Source organism: Elephas maximus, chromosome 27 (assembly GCF_024166365.1).
Source record: "Elephas maximus indicus isolate mEleMax1 chromosome 27, mEleMax1 primary haplotype, whole genome shotgun sequence".
NCBI lineage: Eukaryota > Metazoa > Chordata > Mammalia > Proboscidea > Elephantidae > Elephas > Elephas maximus.
This window is the reverse complement of record NC_064845.1, coordinates 9,691,309-9,714,672: the sequence shown is the minus strand read 5'-3', so window position 1 is coordinate 9,714,672 and position 23,364 is coordinate 9,691,309. Positions and strand designations below refer to the sequence as shown.

General features: G+C 37.4%; 1 protein-coding gene across 9 annotated transcripts in view; it reads left to right on the top strand.

The window, feature by feature from the left end:
* Positions 1-23,364, top strand: part of RBMS3 (RNA binding motif single stranded interacting protein 3) — an 817,329-nt gene that overhangs the window by 696,823 nt on the left and 97,142 nt on the right. For 7 of the 9 annotated variants that reach the window (XM_049870948.1, XM_049870956.1, XM_049870947.1 and 4 more), the window contains exon 10: positions 1,672-1,722. The exons of the other annotated variants lie outside the window; for them this stretch is intronic. In XM_049870948.1, coding sequence (XP_049726905.1) covers positions 1,672-1,722 — 51 coding nt within the window. The remainder of the gene's footprint in view (positions 1-1,671; positions 1,723-23,364) is intronic. 9 annotated transcript variants of the gene reach the window in all.

Here is a 23,364-nt window from a genome sequence, read left to right as displayed (position 1 = left end):
AGAAAATCTCAGATTCAATATGTCTCCTAAACCAGACGTTGCAGCCAATTCATTCGAAGCTCACAGGTGAAGTCGTCACCCTTTTCCTTCCAAAAAATACTTCTCATTTTATGTCTCCAAGTTATCAGATATGATACACTCCCTGCTCCTCTTTATCTAATATGGTTCTTGAAACAACTGTTCTGTTCTAAGAAAAAAATGCCTAGAAACGCTGCCTACAGGAAGACACTGTCTAGTGTCATTTTGTAAAAGTGTGGAGAGAGAAGGAGAACGAGAGAGAGAGTGTGTGTGCAAGTGTGTGCATGCAGGTACTTCTAGATATTTTGCAGACCGTGGGGGTGGATGTTTTACAGTGGGTAACACTGTCATGTTGCTGACTGCTACGAATTCAGTGAAGTTTTACCTTATCCAGGCACGACATACTATTTTTCAGGATATCCCAGCTGTCAGAGCATGCAACTTGAGACCACAAGCATTTTTCCTTAACTGAACCCCCCACCCTGAAGCAGCTCATTTTCATTCTTTTCCTGCACTCAGACTCTTGATACATGTCGGTAGGTGAATGGAGTAGACTTTCATTGGAATTGCATTCAAAGGTCTCACAAGAGCTGATGTCTTAATTGCCTTTCCTTGGGGCCTCTGGGGCTCGGTGCAGGTGCTGTTCAGTTTTTGTTCTTCCTGCAGGCCTGCCTCGTTGTAATGTGTATTTTTTTTTTTTCCTTTTTTTTCATCTTGGCCTCTGTTTCAGCCAAGACCACCCATTGAGCCCCAGTGTAGAGCACTTTGGTGACGTGAAAAAAAATACCCACAGAAAAGTGATTTTACTTGGGAGGGCTCATGAGTGAAATTCAACCCCAGCTCCCTTTTCTCGAAAAGGGAATTCGAGCGATTTCTTATGTTGTTGATTCTCGCCTCTCACCCACTTCTTCGTCTTTCATTTATTTATTTTTTTGAATCTAAATGGCACTGGCAATTCCACTGGTATGAATATATTGAAAACCAAATTCTTCAGGGTTCTCCTTGTGACAGTCAGCTCTTACAAGCTGACTTTCTCATCTGGCTGACACGTGGCACATCTCTGAACAGTTGGCTGGTTCAAATATTCATTTTTTGTTTGCCATACAAATTACTACAAGGGAAAAAGTTACGAAGTTACTTAACTTGGGTTGAACTCAAAGCATTCCCCAAAACTTCTAGAGTTCTTTTTAGTTCTTATCCCAACTTTTACTGCTTGAACATACTTCCAAGAAGGGATAACTTGAGACTTTGAGGTTAGAACCAATGATAGAAAAAGAAATCTTAACAGTCAACTCTTGCCTTTTTCACGACTTGCCAGGACATCTCTGGGACTTGACCGCCATATAGTTTCTGAGGCCTCCTGAGACTTTAATCTCCATCACTAACCCCAAAATATGCCCCAAGACCCAACCTGGACCATGTGGGCATTGCAGCCAGCTCCAGTGAAATGGGAAATTAGTACATTTTTGCCACGTTTCAGAGATCAAATTAATCAGGCCCAAGAATTTCCTTTTTGTCCTTGGTTTTGAGTACTAGTTAGCTATAAAGTCAGATGGACTCCACTTTCTTATATCCTAGTGTGACTCCACTGAACGCAAGAACCAAGTTCTCTCTGTGATTGCTTTGTGCTAATAAATGCTGTTTGATGCATAGGTCCAGAGTACTTCATGGATGCCTCATCCGCCATACGTTATGCAACCAACAGTAAGTGTTCTCAGTCACCTGAGGCTAAATATTTCTATTATCCTAGTGCAAGCTTTTGTAATGCATAGAAGCTTTGGGGTAAAGCTTTTGTTATATTCCATACCTCTTTCAGGCAGCCATATTTTCCAGTTAAAATGCTGTTCCTGAATGTCTAACAAAAGCATGTAAAGAGAGGGAGATAGAGGGAGAGTGAGAGAAGGAGAGAGAAAGGGAGAGAGGAAGAGAAAGAATATGAACAAACTTTATTGGAGGACATAGCAGTCAATCTCCCAAGCTGATGTCTACAGTCTGTTATGAGTGGGATATTTCTGCTTCATGCAGGAACTTGGAACTCTGGGCACTTAAACCCATTGTAGAAGGAAAGCCTTTTTGTTTTCCTTCTCTTTCTGGTATGCTTTGCTTTCTTTGAATGCAATTTGATATGCTTTGGGGAAATTTTTGATTATCACAGCCAAGCATTGACTGTAAAGCAGTATATTTGAAATTTGGACGGAGTTATCTGCTAGTAAGTAGAGATACAAAGATAGATAGCAAACTGGATAGGTATTTTTAAGTTTACTATCGCCATTATCTTCTTTAAAGAAAAATTTCTTCCAAAAAAAAAAAAATTAAAACTCTACTTTCAACTTGTTAGATTTCCCATTGAGTGATGAAATATTACATTAGTCCAAAGTTTAAAAATATTACATGTTTAATTAGAACATCGATTGAAGGATAGTGATTCCATCTGTCTTTGTCTAGGTCTTCCAGGTTTTCTAGCTCTGTAGAGGTATATGATAGCGAGATTTCAATAGCAGCACCCTCAAGAACGTAGCAGGAACAAGAGCCCTAGACTGGAAGTTCTGTGACAAGGTCTTTGGTGCACCCTCCTGGGTATGCTTACATCTGTGTCTTTGTTTGCTTTTCTGTCACTATACCTAATGGGCTTTTGGGAGGACCTATACCTAATTGCCTTTGGGAGGACCAAATGAAAGAGTATACGTAAAAACAGCTTTAAAAGTAGGACATGCTATCATCAGTATTGTTGATTTGGTCATTTATACAAAGAGGCAGCATTACACATTAACCCTTTCAGAAGCTGTCTTTAGAGAAGTAAACCAAAACCCATTGCCATCAAGTCAATTCCAACTCGTAGCAATCCCATTGGACAGACTAGAACTGCCCCACAGGGCTTCCAAGGCTGGAATCTTTATGAAGCAGACTCCCACATTTTTCTCCCTCTAAGCAGCTGGTGGGTTTGAACCACTGACCTTTAATTTAGCAGCTGAGTGCTTTAACCGCTGTGCCGCCAGGGCTCCTTTTAAATAATATAACACATATTAAAGACCAGGAAGCTAAATACACAGGCTTCCATTTTCTGGACTCAAAGGATCAATCCCAGCACCTGGTTTTCATATTTGAGCTTTGTCCACTTACTGTTTTTTTTTTTTTTTAATACATAAGGAACATTCCATGTTTCTCCTAATATTTCAATATTTTGTTTTTATTTAAAAATTAAAATGTATGTAGCTTACCACAGCAGACCTTAGGGTCCTGTTTTATAAATCCCGCTATTTACTATTATTTACATATCTTTGGGGTGTCCTGAGTTCATTTAGTCTATATTTGTAGATCATATCGATTTGTGACAAATACAGGCTACACTTTTCTCTCCAAGTCATGAGATAGAATTAAGCTGGGCTGCTAAACCAATGTATTGCACTGACTGGGTCAACACAGGAAAAGGGAAGAAGTCCTGCCAAGTTTTAAACAGGAAGACTTTCTAGAAGGAAACAACTTCCTTCTAAAAATAATAATAATAATATGTTCACCTGTAGAGCAGCAGTGCTAGTTTAATCCTCACACTGAGGTTAAGCATCATCTCTTTGTGGCCAAAAGGAAGGCGTATCTGGAAAAATCTGAAGAGTTTACCAGATGTCAAAGTATGTAAGATTCTCCAGTACTTCTCTAGCTGTCAGAAGAAGGGAAGATGGTTGTATAGATCCTTAGTTCACCAGTCACTCAGGACCTTGGCAACATTTTTCATGTACACTTCCCTCCACCCAAACACAACCTCAGCCCCATTTCTCACGAATCTTCCTGGAGCACTAGCTCTGTGTGTGTGTGTGTGTGTGTGTGTGTTTTAATTTGTCCCCACGGATCTTCCTTGCTTTAGCTACAGCTCACTGATACCATAGTACTTGCCATGACTAGACCATGCATCACACTTGAGCTTAGACCACTCATTTAAACATGTTATATTTGTGGCCAGGGTGATTCCTGGCAAAAGGAGTGGCTGGGCCACCCACTACTTTGTTGTTTTTAATGTGGGACATTTGCTGAACAAAGTCATGGAAACAAATTTGTCTTACCCTGTAGCGGTCTTGCTGGTTTTATATCATGCAGATAATCTTATCAAACAGGCCTTAGTGTCTTCATCATTAATGTGGTGTTAAACATTCTGTGATGCTAAAATATGAAAGTATTTAAGCCATCTGAAGCCCAGAAACAAAATACCTGGATCTGAACAGAATCTCTGAATATCACTTCCATGAAAATGCCCAATGGTATAACCAAAAACACCAAACCCACTAACATTGAGTAGATTCTGACTCTGAGCAGCCCTATAGGACAGAGTAGAACTGCCCCATAGAGTTTACAAGGAGTGCCTGGTGGATTCGAACTGCTGACCTCTTCATTGGCAGCTGTAGCACTTAACCACTACACCACCAAAGTTACACCCGATGGTATAATGCGCCATAAAATCCATATAATTGAATGCACCTAGAATTACACGTGGCATAATAAATATTGCATGAATGAATAAGTGAATGAATGACTTGATTGTTAATAGCATGGATTCTTGGTTAGGCTTCTGGGATGGAAATCTTTATTAGCTTTAGGACCTTGGACAAGATACTTAAACTTTCTGAGTCACTGTTTCATTATCTGTAAGATGGGCATAATAATACCTACTAATTATGTGTTTGGAAACCCTGGTGACGTAGTGGTTAAGTGCTATGGCTGCTAACCAAGAGGTCGGCAGTTCAAATCCACTAGGTGCTCTTTGGAAACTCTATGGGGCAGTTCTACTCTGTCCTATAGGGTTGCTTTGAGTCGGAATCGACTCAACGGCAGTGGGGTTAATTATGTTTTGGTCGTTAAATGAAATAAAGTATTAAAGCTTTTAAAATCATCCCTGGCCAATGGAAAACCCTTGAAAATTATTATTATTATTTAGTTATATGGATACACCTCACATTATACTTTAGGCAGATTACATAAAATGAATATTGATATAGAAAGAAGATTGAGAATAAGCAAAAACCAGTTATTTCTACCACATTCATATTGCTTATTTAATGTGTGCTGCCAAAAAGTTTGCTGCAGGTAGCCTCTGTAGCTATACGTAAAACAAATCACCTTGATTAGTACTTATTTTCTTACTAATCCATTCAATACCTAACACTAAAGTTAAAATGTCTATGAGGTACCCACTTTCTGTTAGAAACTAGAACCTACTTTACAAATAAATTCCATGTGTCTCAAATACATTGCCCATAATTCCTATTAGCTTGCAACTTTTCTCACATTTTCCCTACCCCAACTTTGAGAAAATCTAAGGTAAAACTCTCACTGCGTAGTCATATTCCACTCCATCACCATGGCTCACACTGACTCCTGTGTTAGAGAAAGAAGCTTTGTCTCCACAGAAGGCCAGCAGGTTCTCTCTCAGGCTTGACTCCATCGGCTCTAAGCTCTCAATTAGGTTTGTATCAAAAGAGAACACAGTGCTTCAAGGGAACAGCCTTAGAGTAAAGCAGAGTGCCCTTGGTCTCTAGCAGGGTAGATGAATGGTAAACTGGAGGGGCGACAATTAGTATAAGAGAAACGAAGTGACACAGACCAGGGAAGGGAACAGTGGAGGGACAAAAGAAGGACAGAAAACATAAGCACATAGCTTGCTGAAGTTTGCCATTGAAGTTTGCTTTTCTGGAGATGTAATTTTCTAAGTTGTGTGCAGTCTGCTTTTCTGTAGATTTAGAAATAAGATCAAAGAGGCTCTTAGCTTTTCAAGAGGAGGTGGTAATAGTCTCCTTGTCCAGGTTATAACTCACCCATCATTCTGGTGTTTGTGCAAGACAACATCTCTCAGTTATCGGACCCTGGAAAGTTGTCAAGCCCACTCAGGGCAACAAGCACATTTCTGTTTGCACTTTGTCATCATTCTGAGACTGGGGAGAGGGCACTTTAAGACTAAATTCACGTGCTTTGCGGCGAAGAAGCAAAAAGGCTGGCTTTGTTGATGCAATTGGTTGTTTGTTTCTGCTTCTCAGTACAGGACTCTGTACTATACTCTGAAATCTCACCACTACACTGACAGAATTTTAATAGGTGACAGATTGCACCGAATATCCTCTCTGCATAGCAGCATAATGTCACATTGCAGTCTCATATGGGTGCACACTTGCAATTCGCGTGGTGCAATACATTGGCCATTTTGTTGAGTTTGTGCTACTGACAAGGAGAAAAGATGATAGCTCTTAAAAAGAAGCATAATGCTATCCCCTTAAATTATATTTAGGCTTATTCGAATCATAAATCTTCTGTCGTTCATGTAGTTGGTATTATTTCATCCCAAGGAGAAAGGTCAGCTTTCATTTTTACTTTGTTACAAACTGGTTATCTAATTACAGCTTCCTAAGAAACGTCCTGGTTCACTGACTGGTGTGTTGGGAGGCAAGGCTGAATTATGATTTTCGTGATTAATGAACCCCAAGTTTATAGCTGAGAGATAAATATAAACTTCCCCTGTACAGCAAGACTCTTCAGGAAAGCTGTAGAATACTTGATTTGCCATTGTTTGCTGCAAACGCTTTGTAAGAAATTAGTTTTAGAGGTTGTGTCCGTCCAAATGGCAGGTGTGTCTTCTATGAAGGCACGTCACTAAATTTGGAAAGGTATTATAAAGCATTAGAATTCTGCTCCTGAGAACGCATGGTTTTCAGATACCTTCTTTTTACTCTAACACCCGAGTTGAGCAAAAATCATAACCCTTATGGTTTCATTATCAAAGTACCAAGTGCAAAATGCTTTTGCTATCTAACAAGTCAAGCTGGTAAATGCATATGCCTATGGGCCAAATCTTTTTTTAAGTAAACAGCAAAAACAACGGTGCTACAGCGGTGTTAACCCATATGTATTTCTTCTACTGAAGGAGAATCCCAATATGTAAGAATAACCTCGGAGGGGAGGAGGCATCTACCTTTGAGTGCCACCTCCTTTCAAATATACTGCTAGATAAAGTAAACCTGCCTTGGAAGCAGTAAAACCAGAATGCTCCTTAGAAGCAAGGATGGGGAGACTTTGTCTCACTTACTTTGGACATGTTATCAGGAGGGACCAGTCCCTGAAGAAGGACATCAGTCTTGGTAAAGTAGAGGGTTAATGAAAGAGAGGAAGATGCTCAACTAGATGGGCTGACACAGTGGCTGCAACAATGGGCTCAAGCATAACAACAATTGTGAGGATGGTGCAAGACCGGGCTTGTGTTTCGTTCTGTTGTGTAGAGGATTTCTGTGAGTTGGAATCAGCTCCACAGTACCTAACGACAACAACAAAGTAAATATGAAAAAATAATTTCTATGCAACTGTAGCAAATCTCTTGGACACCTAAACTACTTTGAAAAACACTACTGGCTTTGCTATCAAATGTAACTTCAAAACTCTACCGTAATTTTTCAAAAGTAATCTTAGGTGACTTTAGAAAAGAACTTTAAATAATGAAATTAATACAGGCTTATAATTCAGGGGGGGCATAAAATAAAAAAGTCTTCCCACCAAGGATCCCTCCCTCATCAATTCTATTCCCCAGGATTAAGCTTATTAAAAAAAAAATTCATATATCACCATCCAGACATTTTCACTGTATGCGTATGTGTGTAGATTATTCTACAAACATTGTATTGTAGCTTGCTTTCTTTTCCCCACAATAATAGAATGTCCTGAATGTCATAATATATGGGTCACATATAGATCTATACCACTTTTTTAACAGCTTCATGATACGCTTTTGTGTGGATGCACCAAAATATATTTAACCAATTTCCTATTCATAGCCCTTAAGTTGCTACTAGTATTTGCTCATGAACTCAATATTGTAATATTGAGCACTAGTAGGAAAATATCTACAGGACAAATTGCTGGTTCAGAGGGTATGAGTGTTTTACATTTGACGTGTATTATTATCAAATTGCACTTTAAAGTTTTTATTTCCCCACAGCCTCTGTTAGCATGACCTCGCGTTTTAAATATTTTGTTAATATGATAACTAGTGAACGGTATCTTACTGATGGTTTACTTTTCTTTCAGTGAGTCCTAGAGGTGTCGAGTTGCCTATCATATGTTTATTGACCAATTTTATTGCTGTTTCCTCTGAATTCTATGTTTATTTGCTTTGCATGTTTTTTCTTTTGGGGTATAGATCTTTTCTTATTTATAAAATGATCTTATTACAATAAGTTAACACTGTCATAGATATTTTAAATATTTTCTCAGCTTACTTTGATTTTTAATTTTGTGGTCTTTGCCATGCAGAATCTTAGTATTTATGTGTTTAGATTTATGAGTCTTTCCCTTTAGAGCAAGGATCAGTAAACTTTTTCTATAAAAACTGGACAGTTCATATTTTTGGCTTCATGAGCCATGTGATTTCTGTCACAACTACTAAGTTTTGCCATTGTAGTGTGAAAGCAGATAGAGACTATCAGTAAATGAATGGGAATTGCTGAGTTCCAATAAAACTTTATTTATGGAAGTAGATAAAAAAAAAAAAAAACCAGTGCTGTCGAGTCGATTCCGACTCATAGTAACCCTATAGGACAGGGTAGAACTGTCCCATAGAGTTTTCAAGGAGCGCCTGGCAGATTTGAACTGCTGACCCTTTGGTTAGCAGTCGTAGCACTTAACCACTACTGCACCAGGGTTTCCACAGAAGGAGATAAGTGCCCACATTTAGCTTGTAGGCTGTATTTTGCCGACCCTTGCTTTGGAGCATGTGGGCTTCATGTGAAATACCTTATCCACTATAACACTTTAAATACCATATCTTCTCTTATTGTGTTTACAGTACTTCTAAAAAGTATTTGTTCCTTTTGGAGTTTATTTTGTAATATGGGACGAGATTGTGATCCAGCTTTTTATTATTTTTCTCCAAATGGATAACTAATTACCATAACAACTTCAGCTTTTTAAGCCATCTATATTTTCACCGTTGATATAAAAATTTATGCCAGTTTTTATCAGAGAATAAATCTCTTTGTATCTTTGGTCTATTTTTGAGCTCTATTCTGTTGTATTGATCTGTCTGTATTTGGGCCATTGGTCTACTATCTGAATTACTATAACTTTATAATACCTTATACCTGGTAGCACTTGCCCCCAACATTATTCATTTCATAGTTCTCATTTTTCTAGCTGTTTTACATTTCTATATAAACTTTAGTATTATTTTGTCGAGTTAAAACATCAGCTAAAATTTTGATTGGGATCACTTTGATTTCATATATTAATTTGTGGGAAATTTAACAATATGATGTTTATATTATTGAATTTTTCTATCTAAGAAAAAAGGATGTCTTTCCATTTACTCAAGAATTTCTTTTTGCCCTTAAGGTTTTTTCATAGAGTGTTAACATTTTCTCCATGTATGTCCTGTACATTTCTCCAGTATTTCATATGGCATGTTAATATTTTTACAGTAGTTAGGATTTTCTTAAATTGTATTTTCTCATTGGTCGTTTTGGTATACAGAAAAATTGTATTTATTTTAAATTAAAAGTATCCTTTAATTCTTCAAAAGAGTAGTCAACACTTCAGAAATATACATACATGACAATATGAATATTAAAAACATCAGTTTCATCTTTTCTAAAGATTTCTCCAGTTAACATCTAATAGTATATCTTTCCAGACCTTTATCTATCTAAATCTCTCTACCTGTTTACATCTGTACACACTGACATGTCAGCAAAGGGATGAGAAGAGAGCAGGAAACAAGTGTATATTTTGTGTGTGTGTATATGTGTACAGAGAGACAGATAGGTATAAATATATTTTTCGCCAAAATTAAATCACACTGCACACACTATTGTGAAACTGTTATCAGCTAGTAATATTCACTTTGCCATATTAATACATTTTTATCTTCTTTAGTATTCAAATTTTGAGAAATTAAAAAAATTCATTATAGCTCTTTTCCCCAAATCAGGATCCAATCCTGAGCTACATATTGCATCTGGCTGTTCTGTCTTTTAAGTCTCTTTTAATCTAGCATAGTCTTTTTTTTTTTCCCCCTCGTGTTACGGAATTGTTGGACAGACTAGGCTCACTGCCCTGCAGAGTGTCTCACTTTTTGATATGTCTGGCTGATTCTTCATGGTGTTGTTTAGTCTGTTCTTCTAGCCTACATATGAAAAAAATAAAAAAATTTATAACCAGCTTTCTTTCTGACCCTTATTGTTTCCAATAGAGTGTTCCGTTTATTCTCTTGGGTTTTGCAGGTCATCAAAAATAATATAATTTTCCACCTCATTTCATGTATCTATATTTCATATTCAGTTTTCTCATCCAATTGTTTTGGAGTATATTCTTTATACTCTATATATTCCTTACCATATGAGAATGCTACTATGAAGTGTTTTTTAAATCAGCAGTAGATGTTGAATTTAACTAATGGTCTTTCGAGAAACTATCGAGATTCTTTTTTTCCTTTTACTTGTTTTATTTTATGAATGTATTTTTATCATTTACTTTATAATTAATATTATGAATATATTTCTTAAGGTGGCACCACTCTATAATGAACTCCGTTTTGTCCTACTGTATGCTTTTTTAAAAAAAGTGTGCTCTTGGATTACACTTATTATTTTATTTATGACTTGAGCATCAGTATTCATGAACTATACTGTTGTGTTTTCTTTTTAGTGTCCTATTTTTGCCAGGTTTGAATCATAAAAATATTTTGGAAGCATTCTTATTTCTCTTAATCTTGGAACTATTTTAAATAGCTTTTGACACGTATTATTATAAAATTTTTTTTATTATTATTATCACATAGGAAGCTGTTTTGGCTTTTGGGACAAAATGCATTTATTCCACCAAAAAAAAAAAAAAAACACATTGCCATTGGATTTATTCTGACTCATAGTGACCTCATTTATTACTTCTGTGAGATAAATGATTTCAGGAGAATGGAACTGTATATTCCCTCTAGGGGGTTGTAAACATCACATCTGATATCCATTTAGGGATTTGTGAACATCATGTCCGCTCATCATGTCTCTATTCAATTGTTGCAGAGTTGACAGTGTAGTTGCTAAAATGATCAAGACAGTTGGGTTGTGAAATGTTATGGTCTTAGCCAGATTGGCATTATTAGTTGCTCAGTGATTAGTTGTTGATCTTCAGGTCATATAGATCTTAAATTAAATCTATTGTAAATAAAAAATAGTCATCAGTCATTTAATAAGAAATTGTTGGATATCAGCAATGGTAGATCAATAACTTGCAATTTGGTCAAATTTGAGAAATAATTCCCTCAAATGTTTACTTGATTCTGTCTTTCTTTTCCCGAGCCCTTAGCTATACCAGTCACTGGCTGTTTATATTAGGATACAGAGAATCTTGGTTTCAATGAAAAAAAACCAACAAATAATCGTCAGGTATATACAGAATATTCTTCTAGGTGTTTTTGGTAAAGGGGGAGAGGAAGCAAGAAACAATCTCTTCTCAAGTCATATGATCTAATTATAGGGATAATTCTTATATACGTAGGAAAATTTAATTAAAAGTATACAAGAAAAGTGTGCTAATTGTTTAGCAATTACGTAATATTAAAAAAGGAAGTATCTATGAACACTAAAGGACAGAGAAGAACAAACAAATGAATATGAACTTAAAGGATGGGTTATGTTTATGCGTTAAAGAGAAAGAAAGAATATACATTACGTGAAAAATACAAGAGAAGCATGAGATCTTAATTTTTCAGGGGTTAGAGAGGCAAATAGCTTGCATTAAGTGGAAATGTGCTAGGAAAAAAGGGAAAGATCTGGTTGAAAAGGTGAATTGTGGTCTACTGGAGTGCAGCTTTTTTTTAGTTAAATCTGGCAGACTTTCCTACACATTTTTTTATTATTTTGACAGTTCCAAAGCCATTGTCTAGAATTTGGGTTGACTTTGGAAAATGTAACACAGAAAGTGCTAAATTATTTCACTTATATGTGTGAAACGGTCATAAGTTCCACTGCAGAAGTGGATGAATCAATCACAAAAGGAAAAAATGTGTAATTATGCTGCCTTATAAAAATGCTCGTGCAGGTATAGGGTTGCTATGAGTCAGACTGACTCCATGACACACAATAACAACAACTATGAAAAGCCCATGTAACAAAAATCTTTTTGCATCCACAGAAGTGTTTTTTGGAAGCAATTTTCTGCCTCCAAGTAGGTCTTCTGAAAGCTACGTGGAGGGAATGTTTCCTGATGTCTAAGATCCTTGCCTCCTAAGCACAGGCATGGCTTGAAGCAGCAGGGATTCCAGAATCCTTTGAAATCCAAAAATGTGCTTTAATTTTTTTTTTTTTAATTTTGAGATATTGGTAGTTGGAAGTTACCAAGTGCTAGGCACCCAACATATCTCCATACCATCTAGACGGCTACTCCTTCTATATCCAGTAACGTAAAAATTGGCACCAATTGGAATACTCCAGCTTCTGTACTGTGGGAATGTGTGAGAATATATGTCTGTGTGTATGGTGTGTGTGCATATGGCACATCTTTCTGCATATGTTTTTAAGTTGTTTTACCATAGACTTTTAGAAAAGAAAGAATAACCCAAGGAGTAATGTATTGCTTTTTAGGACTTTAGACGGTCTTGAATAAAAGACTGACAGCTGCTAAAGAGACAAGATTTCAATTGTACATGACTTCCAATGCGTCCTTGGATAAACCAAACCAAACCAAACCCATTGCTGTCGAGTCCATTCCAAATCATAGTGACTCTATTTCTGTCCTTGGATAGTACTTACAATTTTTCATCACTACATCATCAGTAAACCATAGTATCACTACCTAGCCAGTTCCTTCATGAAAACATTGACAACATTTCTTCCTCAGTAGCTATTTAACATACTAAATATAATCATATAAAAACACAATGTAAGTACTCAATCTATTAAATCCATATTTCCTTAGAGAGAGCAAATACACAGCTAAGAGAAAATCTAAGTCAGATTTTATAGAAAAGAGTAAGTTGCCAAGGCAACACAATCATATAGAGATAGGGTAGATCATTTATTTTATAAATGTTGCCAGGGCAACACAAACTACTTACGAAATCACTGAAGGATTGAGAGTGAGGGTACAGAAAGTCTATGGAATTATGTGTTACTTTTCTAGCACACTGGAGCAAAATGCCCATACATAACTAAAACCCTAGCAGTTACATGAAGTATATGAGTCCTCATTAAACAGATCGTCATGAATGGGTTCAAAATTTGGAATATTCCTAAATACCAAAAGATATTATTCTCTGTTTCTTGCCTCCAGAAATGTTACGGGGACACTTCACTTTGCTTTAAAGATTGCCCTTTACTAGGTTAGCCCTGGAGATCTTAGCTAGTTCTACTAAGGTGCTATGTCTGCAATTCAGGTATATATGTATGTGTGTACACACACACACACACACACACACACACACAAGTTCAGCTGATTTTGAAGGCTGCGTTTGAGAAGTGACAGCAAAACCCATCAGCACCGGAGAAGAGAAAACTTGCCTTCCTGCTGACTTCAGGAAGACATGCAAATAGATCAGTTGGGACCACCCTGTGTATGTACAATATTTTTAAAACTTGGAGTGGTGCTTGTCCCTTTTTACATCACTTCAGTATAAATTCATTGCACATACGGAAGAAAAATATTAGAAGCAAGCCAACAAAACAGCAGCAAATTTCAAGGAAAAGGATTAATTCTTATCTGTGTTAAAAAGAACATTGTGTTCCTGGCTTTTTCATTCTCATTTAGCACAGAAGAAATCAACCTAATTATCAACTTGTGGTCTGAATAATAACCTTAAAACTTCTATTCAGAAGAGAGACCTTTTATCAAAGAGATATTCTTAAAGGGTTTTTAATCAATACGCATTAGAACCATTTCTGCATAACAATGTTGTGTAGTAGAAATCAATTCTTACTTTCCTATAAAGCCTTTTAGCTCCTTAGTCTTGTATCTCTAAGTATTTTCAGTCAATACTGAAAAACCATTATGAGGCCAAGTTTGTGTTACACACTACGTGTATAAATCTTTGTGTTTTAATGTCACTCTTCAAAATTGTTTCACTCTTTCTGATATATATATGTATACATGCATGTATATATATGTATATACATGCATATATGGAAGTTATTTCAGAAGAATAGTTTATACTCTATGTTCATGGAGAGACGAATGGATGGATAGATACAATGTATACACTCATGTTCACATATGCTGATCTCCACAGTAGATATTCCAAACCCATTGCCATCGAGTCAATTCTGACTCATAGCGACCCTATAGGACAGAGTAGAACTGCGCCAGAGAGTTTCCAAGGAGCACCTGGCCAATTCAAACTGCTGGCCCTTTGGTTAGCAGCCATAGCACTTAGCCACTACGCCACCAGGGTTTCCACAGTAGATACTAAGTAGCTGAAACACGGACCAATACGTATAACACCAATTTTTGTTTTTACGAATATGTTCAGAGTCATATTTATATGATAAAAAATAAAGGTGAGTAGTGTTGTGATTCATGGTATAAATTAGAATAAGAGAAGAAAGAACAAAAGATATGAAGGGTAAGTAAGTCAAGATTGACTGTAGCCAATTTCAGCCCTAGGTAACTAGGTAGAAGGTGATGTTCTTAAACTGAATCAGTAGGTGGAATTAGTATGTAAATTAGTAAGTGTAAGAGAAGTTCAAGATCAAGAACATGGAATTCTTTTTGGCGTGTTGAGTTTCTGGGGCCAGAAAAAGATTTTCAGTATGTGGCTTAAAATACAGGTTTGATACTCAAAATTGGCAGTGATAGACTTGGGGGTCTTTCATTCTCACGAGAGTGAAAAGATGAGATTTCTATCAATCCATTTACTTTGCACTTACGTTTACTATTCTTGATCTGTGCGATAGCTCTTCAACTCAGAAATATATTACACATATTGTTGTTGTTAGGTGCCTTTGAGTCAGTGCTAACTCACAGTGGCCCTACAGGACCGAGTAGAACTGCCCCACAGCGTTTCCAAGGAGTGGCTGGTGGATTTAAACTGCCAACCTTTTAGTTAGCAGCTGAGCTCTTAACCACTATGCCAAGAGGGCTCCAATGTACATATAGTGACGTCATATTAAGTACATTAGTCTTATGTGTATTAAATCAAATGCTTGCTTATACTTTTTGCAAGCAAGATTATTTAGCAACCTAATTAACTAGCATACCCCTATATATTTAAAGCTGGTTATGTATTGCATTACAGTATCGACCAAATGCACAGGTACCTGGTGCTTCTACTTAGGGCACTAACCTCAGTGACAAGTCAGAAAATAGAGATACATGCTTCAAATTGGAATGAATCTTAGAGGCCATTTAATCCAACCGCCACTGAAGTACAGTAAGTCCAGGGTTACAAATGTCCAGTTTATGGACAACCGTACTTGCCCTTTAATGTTACACAAATTTGCCCCCACTTTGAAACTATCACCTCAACCCCTGCTCTCTACGAATTCTTCATCACGATCACCTTCACCTGCTGCACGTGCAGCTTTTAAATCAACTGAAATATCTTCTAGCCTTTTTTGGCACTAAAGCAATGCTAAGTAAGAACCATATGAATCTATTGCCTACAAATTCTTAAAGACACACTTAGAAGTGGATCTCGTTCACAACCAGAAGGCTGCCTGTGTAAGAACTGAGATTAACGTTTCAGAAATTGTCATGTGGATCCATACATAAATGTTTCGTTCAATCTTGGGTAGCATTTCAGGAGACATGTTTTTCGTTAGATCACCTCTCCACTCTTGCCACAAATCCAGCAAGAAGAAGAAAAACAAAATGAGAAGAGAATAGCAGCAACCCTCTGCTGAGTACAAACCAAGAAGGCAATCAGCTCCTTTGTCAAACCTGTAAGAAAATCCTAGATCTGTTATTATCACTTTTAAAAAAGGTAGAGGCTTCAATACATTTAGATTTACCTATTTCATTGTTAGGTCTCTGGGTGGTACATACAGTGTGTGCTCGACTACTAACTGAAAGGTTGGCGGTTTCAAATCCACCCAGCAGTGCTATGGACGAAAGACCTGTAAGATCACAGCCCTTAAAACCCAACGGGGCAGTTCTACTCTGAAACACGTGGGGTTGCCATGCATTAGAACCGACTGGAAGCAACAGGATCTCGTTGTCAGTAATCGTGATCTAGGAACTCTATAAATTCTAGACTGTTACCAATGAAGGTTTCCTACCCTTTGTAGCATAGAGGGATCTGTTCTTCAAGCTCTGGACATATTTTCATTTCTTTTGCTTTATTGACAGGATAGATTATTATTTCAGGCTTTGCTGGCTAATTTCATCCTTGGCACCAGGGACTTTAAACTGTATTTTGCTCTAATGTTAAGGTCGATGCTGGTAATAAGAAACACTTTTACTGATCATAAAAGTATGAGCTCAGAGTGACTCAATAATTCCAGTGTTTCAAATGGCCAACTTGAAAGAGCCGCATAGGGAATATGAGAGCTGAATTATTGAAGAACATCACGTTTCCCTGTGGGATTTTTCCATGCACTCAGTACTTCAGACATGCTGTTCCTTGGTGTTTTCCCTCTGTCCTATTTGACATTAAAAAAAGAAAAAAACAAAGTTTAAAGGAAGTTTCTTAAGAATCCCTAACAGTGTGTCTATATCTTGAGACAAGTGTTTTCAAATTGGACTGTGGCTCAAAAATTTAACTCTCCTTCATGTCTTTTTCAAAAAATAAGTTGAGTATGAAATCGGGGAGGGTGATGATTCTTTGACAATCAGCAGGAGGGTATTTGGTGGCATATTAGATGGCATACAACAGGATTCAATGTTTCAAAAATAAAACTTTAATCCCTACCATCTGATTTCTGATATCTGAACCAGTATCAAAGAATTTGTCTTTTAAATTTTTTTTTATTACTTTTCAATTCTAACCAAAAAAAAAAATAGCTCTTTTAATTCTTCACCTGGAACAAATTTTTAATGCAAACATATGCAGGTTTAGTCTTCTCTGTTGAGATGGACTGTGATGTGTTCCCAGTATTTCATGATGCTGATTTGCCATGGTTTACCAAGGCAGCCCTGTTAGCAGCAATCACCCCTGCTTATAAAGTCATGTAGACAAAACAGGCCCATGTAAATCAGAATGATGTGATCATTTGGTCTTCTCTGCTTCTATGACACATGACTGGGCAGATGATGGGAAGTGTTCTGGCTGACACAATTTCATCTTACAACTGCCCTAGAGAAATGAAATAAATTGTTACAGCACTGATTTCCTAGCAGAGTCAAATTATACAAGAAGAAAGTAGTACTGTCTAGTAAATCTATTTCTCTAGTTTGCTTTCTCCTTTTACTTTTAGTTTTACAGAAACTAAATTCTTTAAGAAATGACTGTATTTCACCATAATATTGTTTAAAGTATAATCTTCTCTTCTTGAATTTAAGTTTAATAATTTACAGTGAAAGTCCATCAGAGAGCACATACTTTTTTTTTTTATATTGAGTTGTTAACTTTTTAAGAACTCCGAATTTTGAACCTATCAGTAAGTAGTTAAGATATTTCTTTTATTGCTTTCATTAGAAACCCTGCTTATTAGTTGTTCAGGAGAAACAAATGTTTGTCTTTTAAATATCACATTAATCTAATCAAAATTGTGATGGACCACTGCAAGTGTAAATGAATCAGAAGCATATGGGTTATTGTAAAAATGGTGTGGCAGAGATGTCTAACCTCCTCTAACTTTGCAGTGGGGAAGGAGAATCAAGATCAATACTCCAAGGCTGATTCCTGTGAGGTGGAGGTCAGACATGCCTCCTCTCTCCAACCTTTTTACCAATTCTGACACCAGCCGTCCCTCCCACGGCACTCTACTTCTCTTCTGGGTTTGATAATTCATTGCAATGGCCACACAGAACCCACAACACTCATGATTATGTGGTTTTTTAGGGAAGTAACAGGCCACAATTCAGGATACAGTTTTACGATCAGAACAGTCTATTCTCAGCCATGTCCACAGGCAGGCCTCTCTCTGGCTCTTGACCCCTAGGTACCTCAGGCTCTAGGCCCCTCAGCCCCTTGACCTAGCCTCTGCCCTGCTCAGACAAGTGTTACAAAGCTCTGTAGCTCTGTCAGTAAGTGCCCAGAGGCACCCCACTCCTCCAGTAATCCTTGGGCCAAAGGCGCTCAACTCTTTCTCGCTTCATGAGTCTGCAAGCCTAGCTCCATTGACAAATACCCGGAGGCACCCCACTCTTGCCAGGAAGCCTCCCGCCGAAGGCACTCAGCTATATTGCTCCATGGAGTCTCGTGCCGGTCTCCTGGTTCTGCTGCTGCCAGCTCTCTGCCACTTCTCATTGTCTTGTGTTGTCTTTGGTTTTACAGCTCTCTGTCTCCTAGATCTAAGAGGTTCTAAGCACAGGAGTCCTGGGTCCAAAGGACACGTTCCACTCCTGGGCCTTCTTCTTGATGATGGGGGGTCTCTCCTTCACCACTTCCTTATCTCTTCTTTTTTTCTCTTGTTTTTTAAGATAAAAGGTTTGATTCAAGTAAGGGCATGACTTGAATCAGGGTGGTAAGTGTGGTGACTGGGGTAAGGATGGGGACTTGAGTCACACCCTCTAGTAAGGTGATGACTCAAGATACTTCCCACCCTAATCCTGTCTCATTAACATAACAGACAACTCACTCCCAAATGGAACCATAACCACAGGCATAGAGGCTAGGATTTACAACATATGACAAAATGAAACATTAATACATCTGATCACAAAATGGAGGATGACTACATCATTATATAACTGCCAGATTACACCATTACATAACTGCCAAACCTTTGACAATCATGGCCCAGCCAAGTTGACACTTAACAATCACAGGTTCATATACCTTATTTGCATAGTCCCACCCAATCATTGTGTGGGTCTCACAAAGACTGTGGCTAAAAGGGCCATATTAAGTAATTCACTCCACTGCAGTTTTGTTTCCAGAAAAAAGTATGTGCATATGAAAATTAAGAAGATTCCTCAGGGGTGGAAAATGTTTTAGATTTTATCAATCTCAAGGTATTTAACAATACTCCCAATGGAGGTTCAAAAGCTTCAAATTACAACTATTGAGCAATCAATTAACTTCTGGAATATTTCCAGTAGAATCAAGGGTATTTCTTTTGCTGCACCTTAGAAGAATGACAACCATTAAAAAGTAGATCATTTATTCAGTTTTTCTTTTTCCTGAAACTAAAAATATTGCTATTAAGGCAACTTATTGGAATAATGGAACCAGAGTCATTCATTCACTTATTCATTTATTAGATGTTTACGATGTGCCACACACTGTTCTAGACACTTGGGATGTAAAACCAAACCAAACAGAGATCCCTTTTCTTGTGAAACTTACATCCTAGCGGGGGCGGGGGGGGGACTAATAAAATAACAAGGAATATGCTAACACACCATGCTAAATATTTAAGGCCACATTTTGCTAAAACTGTCAAGTGGACATAATTTATCTTTGTGAATCTCAGCCATTACTTTCAACTTCCTTTTCTTGAACTTGGTGGTGCCCTTTCTTCAAGACACTCATGTTCTTGTTTTTCTCATCTTTGCTTTTTTAATTTAGACAATATTTACAGAGAAATCAATTTGTGCCTGACACCGTGGGCTGGACCTGGTTTAGGAGTACAGGGGACAGGAAATAAAATGTAGTCACTGCCCTTATGAAATTTACAGTCTATTGGGGAAGAAAGATTAATCAAATGAGTATATTAAAGAGTATAAAATTAAACTGGCAAAAATTCTAATAAAGAACGATACACGAGACTCTGATTGCGTGTTTTAGAGGGCCTTGACTTTTTGTGTGTGTGTGTGTGTGTGTGTGTTTGGTGGGAGCTTGGAGAGGAATGATAAGGAATCGAAAACAACCATCCAGTCCAGCTAAGCTAACAGTGTGTGTACTTCTCTCGAAATCACTCTCGAAGACTTTGATCTGGTCATTGGTATCTAGGTTTGAATGAGATTGTCATTGGGCTTGGTATTTTATTTATTTTTCCTCTTACTATGTAACGAAAAGTATGTTACTCCCTAGAGAACTCCCAGGAGACCTTGGGTGGTGCAAACAGTTAAGCACTAGACTACTGACCAAAAGGTTGGTGGTTCAAACCCACCCACCCAGAGGTGCCTCCAAAGTAGGCCTTGTGATCAGCTTCCAAAAGGTCACAGCCTTGAAAACCCTATGGAGCAGTTCTACCCTGCATACATGAGGCCCTCTATGAGTTGGCATCGTCTTGATGGCAACCAACAACAACAACGACAGAGAATTCCAGACATCAACAAGCAGGTGCACGCACCTTTCGGGTTTGGATCTTTCTATACCCTTTGGGAAAATGCCCTGCCTTTTCAGATTACACAGACATCTTTCCCTCTGTCTTCATAGGAAGTTCTTGACGATATTGTATATACCCAGCCGTCGAGTCGATTCCGACTCATAACAACCCTGTAGGACAAAGTAGAACTGCTCCATAGAGTTTCCAAGGAGCGCCTGGCGATTTGAACTGCCAACCCTTTGGTTAGCAGCCGTAGCACTTAACCACTACGCCACCAGGGTTTCCAATATCGTATATGCGATCATAAAGTATAAACCAGAATAGTATATAATAATAGTTTTACAAATGAGGGAAGTAAGGCTCAGAGAGGTTAATTGACTTTTCAGATATTGAGCAAGTTGGTGGCAAAGCTGGGACAGGTATATTTCAGTCCAGATTAACCCCAGTTCTATTTCATTATGACTGGCTGATTTTTCAGTACATTTTTATAATTTTATATTTAGGATTATGTAATTTAACCCAAGGAAATCAAGTTGACAGATAAAAAAGAAGTATTATGTTTGGGTCCTTTTGCACAGAGAATACAAAATATTAATAAATCAGTTATGTGCATTAAAACTGATTAAACTAGCATAAGAATGTAAGATATTTTAATGTTTTAGTAATCCCATCATTATACTTTAAGTGGAAAGGAGTTAATAAGATTTAGTTCAAAGTTTTGATTTTTGATATACACATTTATTCAAATAATATAATTCTGTCTCAAAATCATATCAGGCTAGATGCTATGTCTAAGGTAAATATGCTTCATTTTTATTCTGCATTGTCATTGGAAATGAACCATATTAATACTATAAATATTCTAGAGATTTCATAGCTGCCTACTTAAAACACTTTTTGCGTTTTAAAGTGGGTATATCTGATAAAGCACATAAGACATAACTGAGAAAATTCTAGGGTATTTTATGGTATAAAATGGGTGTCACTGCATTTTCTTCAGGTCTGTGTTAACTAGAGCACTGTTTGAAAATTATATGCTAAAGTCCATTATGAGTTTCCACACAGGGTAGTTTTTATTGTAGCAAGTGGGTAATTTTGAGCCTTGTGTAATAATTTTGATTAATTTTTAAGGAGCAGACTCTTATTTTTTTCCAAAACCCCACAAATTAAGCCGTAAAGATCAAGCAATTGTGAATTAAGCCCAAAAGGAATAATTTCTTCTAAAATAATATGTTGTCACTTTCCTTACTTTAGGTATTATCTATTTTGTAAAGTGAAAATATAGTCATTAAAAATAAAACCAAAAGAAGAGTTTGCAGGGTTTTTTTTTTCTTTTCTTTTCATTTAGACTCATTCTTTTTTAAGTGAGAAAACAAACATTAATAAAGATGAAATACTTCCTACTTGTTTTTTAGGGTTTTTAAAATCACTTTTTAAATGTTTTAGGAGATTTTGCTTAAACCCTGTATGATATAACCACATAGTTATGTTAAAGGATTTTCCAAAGGCAGGAATTGCAGTACTACAGAAGCAATTTCAGCAGCACTGGGTTACATTTGCCTTCAGCAGTTGCCTGACCCACTTAAGTGAAAAGACAAAGCGGGGCATCACCCACTCCCTTCGAGAGGATAGATTAATATCAGATTGCCAACCACAGCATGGGGCGTTGCGGCATCTCTTCCAAGAAGTCATAGATGATCTGGTAAAATAAATGGCCAGAGAAAGATGGAATTTCTCAGAGAAGGAAGAAGGAATGATGCTTCTTACATAGGGGAAGATGCAAGTGTCAGAACTGTACAATCTTGGTTCAAGTCACGCAGTCTTAGCTACCTTGTATGTAGGTGTGTGTAACAACTGCAGAACACACAGCTTGCCAAGTTAATAATTGCTACCAAAAAACAAAACCAAAGCCATTGCAGTTGAGTTGATTCCAACTCACAGCAACCCTACGGGACAGAGTAGAACTGCCCAATAGGGTTTCCAAGGACCAGCTGGTGGATTCAAACTGCTGACCTTTTTGGTTAGCAGCTGTAGCTCTTAGCCATTGAGCACCAGGGCTCCACAATTGCTATAGTTATTGACTAATCTGTAATGATGATTTTTGTTAAGTGCTAATCTCAGTCATAATTTTTGTTAACTGTCCCTCTGCGTGCCCATTGTAATGTCCCCGTCTCCTAGTAGTTATAAAGTGCAGGTCCTTGACAACTTCTGCGTGTTGGACAATTTTGTTTTAACACTTCAGATGCCTCCAGAGAGTGGGCTTTAGGGAGTCCCTCCCAGAACTAGGTTTAGGTGCCAGGAATTCTAGATACCTGTGGGTTATACCTCCCTAGGAAATAGAGCCCAGCTCCTAATGCTGAGGCCTTTGGCTGAGGCAGCTGCACTTGCTTCTCTAAACTCTACTTTTCTGCCATTTTATTCACAAACTTTGCTCCCACGTTGTTAGCCCAGCGTCTCCCCCTGCTCCTCCACGCTTACAGGCTGTAGGAAGAAAATTCCTAGAATAATTTGGTTGGCTTCATAGGATTGTAGAGCATTAGCCCCCTCTTTTTTAGGATATATATTTTTTAACTATACCTGGATTAAAAAAAAAAAAAATCCTCACCACCTCAGGAGGCCGGATTCAAGTTAGCTCATAGAAGGCAATAATAAATCACACGGGATTGAAATCCAGCTGACCAAAAAAAGGTGAATGAAATTTGGACAGTTTCTCAATTTTTCCTGATAAAGTTTAAAATGGATCAGCAGCTTTCGTACTCCTCACGTGTCCCTAAGCACAAATTACGAATTTGAGAGACTTGTTTATACTTTGGCTTTTGAAAGGTTCGCAGGGTATGAGTCAAGTGGCAAGTATGTTACTGGTGTTCACAATTCAGAGGTTAAAGAGAATGGGTTTTTGCATATAACATTTTGTTATATGCAAAAACCCATTCTCTATCATTTTTTGAAATTCCTGCACACTACTGCCTTCATCCAAAAAAAAAAAAATCCCAATATTTTAAAAAGATTCTTTTCCCCA